This window comes from Apaloderma vittatum, unplaced genomic scaffold, assembly GCF_000703405.1.
Source record: "Apaloderma vittatum isolate BGI_N311 unplaced genomic scaffold, ASM70340v1 scaffold27592, whole genome shotgun sequence".
NCBI classification, from domain to species: domain Eukaryota; kingdom Metazoa; phylum Chordata; class Aves; order Trogoniformes; family Trogonidae; genus Apaloderma; species Apaloderma vittatum.
In genome coordinates, this window is record NW_009703543.1 from 27,248 (window position 1) to 33,894 (window position 6,647).

Here is a 6,647-nt window from a genome sequence, read left to right on the forward strand (position 1 = left end):
TAAATACAGATTTTCTCTAAGAAATAAAACCAGCCCTTATAGGACACCAGGAAACACTACTTAAATTCTTTCAGTGCACACTCAGTAAAAGGACAGCGCTTCAGGTGAAGGGCATTAAGCTGTAGACCACTTTTTATTCTTCCAGCTACCCTCTCAACCACAGACACTTCAGTTTCACTTATGGAAGTAGAGAAGCAAATAAAAACACAACTGGAGATAATGGCTCTAGAAATTTATTTTCAGAGCTTAGTGCTTCAACTATGATTAAAATACTTATTAAGCAAATTAAAAATGCTACTGACTGTGGGTACTAGAACTAGACAAGAGTACAACTAACACCATAAGTTTCATGCACTGACAGATACTAGTTTGCTCATGCCACTGAAGTAGGATCTTTCCCGTTCACTCATCACTTCGAAGTGTAGAGGTCTTCTACAGAAGTTGCATTCAGCTGATGAATGTGGTTTCAGCCCCAGACCAACATCCTTCCACGTAGCCAGAAGTTTGTCTGTTATGAACAAAGCAGTTAATCAAGATCAAGGCTTAAGACGGAGGATTGCTTTAGATCAGCAGAAGGTATCAGCATACCTATTCTCCTAGCAAATGAGGAGTGATAACAGGAACTCACTGTGACCTACTTCCTCTCTCAAGTGAGGCAACTAAGTCTCAGCTATCCACTTCTGACAGATCAAGTAGCTGCTTTCCCTGGGGAGGTCCATGTTTAAGACAGGTTAACAGCTCAGCAGAGGACAGCAGAATTCTTTGGACCCCACGTAACAAACGAAGATTGGCTTGGACAGTGCAGGAGCAGAGCCCCAGCAGGGGTGGCTGTGACGGAGCTGGACAGGTACAGGACTGCACTGGCCTTGCACACTCTCTTCTAGGTCACACTGCACTGACCTTCACACGCAGTGCTCAAAGCCGGGTAAGAGACAAGCACACACTACATATGCTGCAGAAGCGGAAAGACACTGTCCAGCTAGTGATATCTAACCCAAGCATCTCCTAGTCTCATCTTCAGCATAAAGACTGCATAGACAACCCAGTATTTTTATTGCACTGATGCAGTACTTCACTCACCAAGAAAATAACTCATCATCTGAGGGGTGTGGTGAGGCGTAGGGGCAATACGTAGCAACTCTTCTCCACGTGGAACTGTGGGGTAGTTGATTGCTTGGACGTAGATGCTGTGCTGGCTCATCAGCTTGTCACAGATTTCTGTATTTTTAGCAGCATCTGCAACCTGATGTTCAACATTGTAAGTCAGAAGATGAACGAAAACATGCGAGGTGGCAGAACTGTCAGCAGAACTTAGCTAGCCCCAAGAATCAAAACAGGATTAGTCTTCCTTGTGCCACTATAAGAGAAGAGCTAAAGGCTTGTGCTGTAGAGCCCTCTGGGCCTAAGCACACCATTGCAGCCTAGGCAGGTAGCTGTTTATAACTGAACTCTTCTTTTTACTAGCTTGTTAACTAGTCTGTTTTCTGTGTACTCTTGAACTGTGGGTTTCGTACACTTTAGCATCCCGCTTCACAATATTTATAGCGGGCTGAGGTCAACTTAAGCCAGACTCCAAGCACATCGCTGCTCAATACTAAGACAGGCTTAAACTTTGTGAATGCTAGCTAACACCTGAAAACACACCGTTATCACAGGCAAAAAAACAGGCACCACAGTCCTGTGTCAACAGCATCCTAAGCACTCACCCGTATCGGAATGATGTGACTGGGGCAATGCACCACAGGAAGCCCTGCATCCATCAGCATCTGTCTCATAAGCTTCACATTGCGCTGGTGCTGGCGCCTCAGAACTTGTCCCTCTGCGCTCTTCAGAGTTCGGACGGATTCCAGGGCACCAGCTAAGAGCATGGGTGGCAGGGATGTCGTAAAAATAAAGCCAGCCGCATATGAACGAACAGTGTCTATCAGAGAACTTGTACTGGAGATGTATCCTCCTACGCAGCCAAATGCTTTGCCTGAGGAAAAAAAAGATAGGCAACCAAGCTTATTTCTTCCACCCATAAGAATCGCTTTAAGTACTACAGCCATTCCCTTGAAGGAAAGTTATTCTGACTACATACCTAATGTAGTCATGGCAGGCAATAACTCCAGTCCCCCTGCTAATCCTGTATTTACTCAGCACATGTTACAGCTTTGTTTTTAAGCCAATCCTACTAACAAGGATCTAGTTATTGCACAGCAAGAACAGTTCAAAACAAATACTCAAGTTTTGATTTTGTGGGAGACCTTGTAAGCCAAATTACAAAGCATGGACTTCAACAGTGACCCCAAGTGATCAAGACTAAGTCTCTCAGCAGATTTAAAATAATCTGTTCCAGGGATGCTAGAAATAGCCTGTGCTCCTAAGGAGCACACAAGGTTGTTACTGTGATTGTGCAGTCGATACCAGCCCCTCTTTCCAAATGTTCAGCTACCAGAACAGAGCCACAGAACACACTTGGGTGTCTGGTGAACACTTTGGTTTCTGTTAGGCTGTAACACATGATTGTAACTTTCAAAGGCACGAACTTTCCTAGTAAACTTTATTTAGGTTTTGGAAGCTCTTTAAACAACTTTCCAATTTGCAGCAGTAAACTTAGTCCCAAGCCTGCGTTCTCTTCAGATAATAGCAGTTGCTTCGGTTCATGCCAAATCTCTTTACATAACTCCCCATCTCGGGTTTCTAGATTAGGAGCACTCTGTTTCACAGAAAAGAAATAAGTACTGCTAAATATAAAGCACTACCCTACTAGCATTCTCACCTGAATTTATTCTTGAGTTGTGTAATATGCCACTGTAGGACTTTTTTTTGTCTTTTCTTTAAAGCAGCTAGCAAAACCACCAATGCTACCTTAACTGATTTGTAAGGCAGCCTAAGCAGCTTAACACAATCTTTTCAAACTGTGGGGCATATTTAAATCCTTTGGGTTTCTTGAAAACTTCTAGCCCCCAACAGCCCTTAGGCAAATTCATTTGAATAGACTGATTTTGGAGTTAACCCACTTAATCTGGCTGCTCAGAAGCTTTGCTGCTTTAGCTTTTGCAGAAGTGCCAGGCCATGCATACCAAGCGTTCCGGAGATGATGTCCATCTTGTGCATGATTCCATCCCGGTCTCCTATACCACCACCTCGAGCTCCATACAGCCCCACAGCATGCACCTCATCCACAAAAGTGATTGCCCCGTGCTCGTGGGCCACGTCACACAGCTCCTCCAGAGGACAGACTGCACCTATGAACCAAAGTAGTGACCATCAGTTTAGGATTCCCCGTACTCAGCTTGGATAAATATTACAAGTATCCCATTTCAGAAGACTGTTTTCACGTAAACCCTTATAACACTGTACATTTTTAGACCTAAAATACAGGTGATTTGAGTACTAACTGCACTGGGAGAAAAAGGTTTGGTGTAAACTTACCATCCATCGAGTGAACAGTTTCAAATGCAACAATCTTAGGGGTAGATGGGTCAGACTTCCTCAACAGTTCTCGAAGATGGCTGACATCATTATGGCGAAATATGTGTTTTGGCACCCTGCTGTTCCGGATCCCCTGGATCATGGAGGCGTGGTTTCCAGAATCCGAGTAGATCTCACAGCCTGAGGAAACAGCCCAGTTACACTTTAAGTATAGAAAGCATTAAGTGATTCTCAGCATTGCTTTATGTACAGGAAGTGCTCAGGGAGCAAGGGTAGCATGTTCCAGAAAGTAATGCTCTTGATCAAAATACAGATAATGAAGCAAGAATAATATTTAAGGTTTATTTCAGGTGTTTAAACTAACATAAACTTGAGCTTAAGGAGATACAAAAAGGATTTTCCCAGTCCTTAATAATTTTATCTGACTCTTAATTTAGAATTTAGATAGAGAGAAGTTCACATCCACAGGTGACAGAACATTAAATTCCTGATTTCTCATTTTCAGGTGGAATTTAAATGCAAGAGCAGAAGACTCTGCTTGTTGTCTAATTCCTTCTGCAATTCCTAGCTCCTAGATCTCCATCAGCTGCTATGACTTGCAGAAGGTCAACATAATTTGAATATGGCATTAGAGAAAAACAAACAAAAACCCCAAACCCAGTACTCTGCTAATCAAGTAGGATGAATCCTCACTGCAGGTTACCCCTTCTAAGATGTACTGCCAACTGCTTAGGGCAAGGTCGTGTTTTTGGGGTAAACGTAGAGTGTGTAGTACGAGATCTCACCTGGCAGCATTTTAGCTAGAGTGAAGAGAGTGGAGTCATTGGCTACAAAGCATGATGAGAACAACAGTGCTGCATCTTTTCCGTGAAGATCAGCAAGTTCTTTTTCCAAATCAACATGGAATTTACTTGTTCCCGAAATATTTCTTGTGCCTCCTGCTCCAGCACCATGTTGTTTCAGTGTATCCCTACAGAGGGCCAAAAAAGAAGCATTAGCACTATCATGCGACACATGAATAAAGGGCCATTGCTGAAAACATTCTAGCCCATAATCAGTACTGTTCTAAAAAGGAACTGGCTGCAAAAAGCAGCTGTTAGTTTTAAGGTCTTTGAGCAACCTGTAAAACTCAGGAATCCTATAAGCTGTGGAATCAGTTACCCAGTACTGCTGCAATACACCATCCAGCTTATCAAAATACTGTTACCTATGCCAGCTCAAGAGAAGAGCATAAGCTTAATTATATACCAAGAATAATATCAGAAGTAGCTTATGTAGTACAGTACAGAAATCTTCAGAAGCCTCCCCATGAAAGCTTTTGCCAGGGCACTACAGCTTGAAACTGCCTCTTAAAAATTGGGCACTACTCACATAACTGCTCCACACACGCGAGGGTGACGACTCATCCCCAGGTAATCGTTGCTGCACCAGACAGACACCTCTTTCTTGGTGATCAGAGAATCAGTATAGTCATCTGCCAGGGGAAAGACTTGTGCCTTTCGGTTCACTGTTTTGAATACTCGGTAGGTGTGATCCTTCTTCTTTTCATCTATCTTCTTCTCAAAGAACTGATCGTACTGGAAGGTGGATACAGCTGAAATGAGACAGAGATTTAAGCACACAGAAGTAATCGGACGAGATCAGGCCTGTGGGGCTTTTGACACACAATCTTACATTTTGGCAAGTTGTCCTGAAGCAGATGAGAGACACTTTCTGGTCTTTGCTTCAGCACAATATCCTTAAACTTCCTGAGCAAGCCACTCTGCTCTTCTCCCTCAGTCTCAATGTTTCTCACTGTGGAAGTAGTTGGTATTTTGGCAAATTCTGTACCTGCAGACATCATAACAAATTCCAGTGAGCTTAATCAATTTGAAACAAAATTGAGTTTAGCAAAGCAAGCATTTTAAGTAACCATAACTCTTCATTCTTAAGGAAGCATGTGCCTAAATCCACATGTCTGTTAGGATCAACTACTTCACTTGTTTACCATTTTGCATTGTATGAGACAAAAGGAAAGTCTTGCTAATCAATGGCAATACAACATGCAACTTCCTTACGACACATTTAGTTCCTTGTGACTCAGAAAACCACTCTATATACAGCTACAGCATTTATCTGAAAGAAGCTGGTACACACCTAACCAAAGGCAGAGTTCTAGTCAGCCGCTTCCTTTTTGTTCCCAGTATTTTGTTCAGTTAGTACAGATTTTTAAAAAACACAACCAAGTATGCCATAAAAACGAACAGAAAAGTAAAACAAGCTTCCTGAGACAGACAGCAAGGCTTTACTGATACCGGTGAAAAGTTTCTTCCTTTGAAGGACAGCCCTTCCACATCAGAACTGCAAGCCAGCCAACACCCTTTAATTCTATAAACACACAAAAAAGCTTGCTTACTTTCCAGCACGGATTTGTGCTGGTACTTGCTTTAGTACCTCGACCCAGTTTATTCCATCTCTGGATATACCACCTTTGTCTATACCAGCACTCTGGTGAAGCCCTTGTCAGTCATAAGCATCTGCTTTTGGTGCAAATGTAAGAGCTTGATTCACATGTCTATAAAGTCAGCGTATCAAAATACAGCACATGGTATTCGTGTGCCTAAATCACCCAGGGAAAACACTGCACAATACTGCAGGGATGTCATTAACACCAATGTTCTCCAACAGCTTTTTATTGTAGTTCCCCATAATCCTGCCCAGAAAATGTAAGTGGGGACTCCTGTTATATTTGGGACACTCTAGAGCCAAGTCAGGCACCAGAAGCTCTCAGACAGAATCAACGCTTCAGCGCACCAAATACGTACCTTTCCTGTCCACCTGCATTTCTTGCACATCCTCCTGGAGTTCTAGGCTGGCTTTGCAGAAAACATTACTGTTCTTGTGATTCATCTGAGCTGCCAGGAATGGGCACTTGGTAGCAGAGCTCTGACTAGTACCAGCAGGGGGGTGGCCAGCAGGTGGCTGGGTTCCATCTGCACTCTGCTGGGGCACCTCTTTGGCATTTTTGGCCTCTGAGGAGGGGGCAAAGAAGGGAAAGCACTTCAGCTTCATCATTTTAATACACCAACTTAAGCTTTTCTACCCATTACATTCACAATTAAGTTGACGCAAGCTATTCGGAACTATTAAATTTGAGCAGTCACGTTTTATTTATAGGAGTGGGAAACCCCAGTAACACCCAAGGGGCATCTGATTTTAAGATTTTTTTCCTCTTTGAGGGTAAAAAACTC

The 6,647-nt window shown here is 43.0% G+C and overlaps 1 protein-coding gene across 1 annotated transcript; it reads right to left on the reverse strand.

Annotated features, from left to right (window-relative positions):
* Positions 1-220: 220 nt before the first annotated feature.
* Positions 221-6,428, reverse strand: ALAS1 (aminolevulinate, delta-, synthase 1; the record flags this gene model as incomplete). The annotated part of the gene is made up of 9 exons (XM_009864675.1): positions 221-508; positions 1,081-1,243; positions 1,707-1,975; positions 3,066-3,230; positions 3,418-3,597; positions 4,203-4,387; positions 4,789-5,011; positions 5,092-5,247; positions 6,222-6,428. Coding segments are annotated over 9 exons (1,709 nt in total), but the record flags the coding sequence as incomplete, so codon positions are not given.
* Between the last annotated feature and the right edge of the window lie 219 nt (positions 6,429-6,647).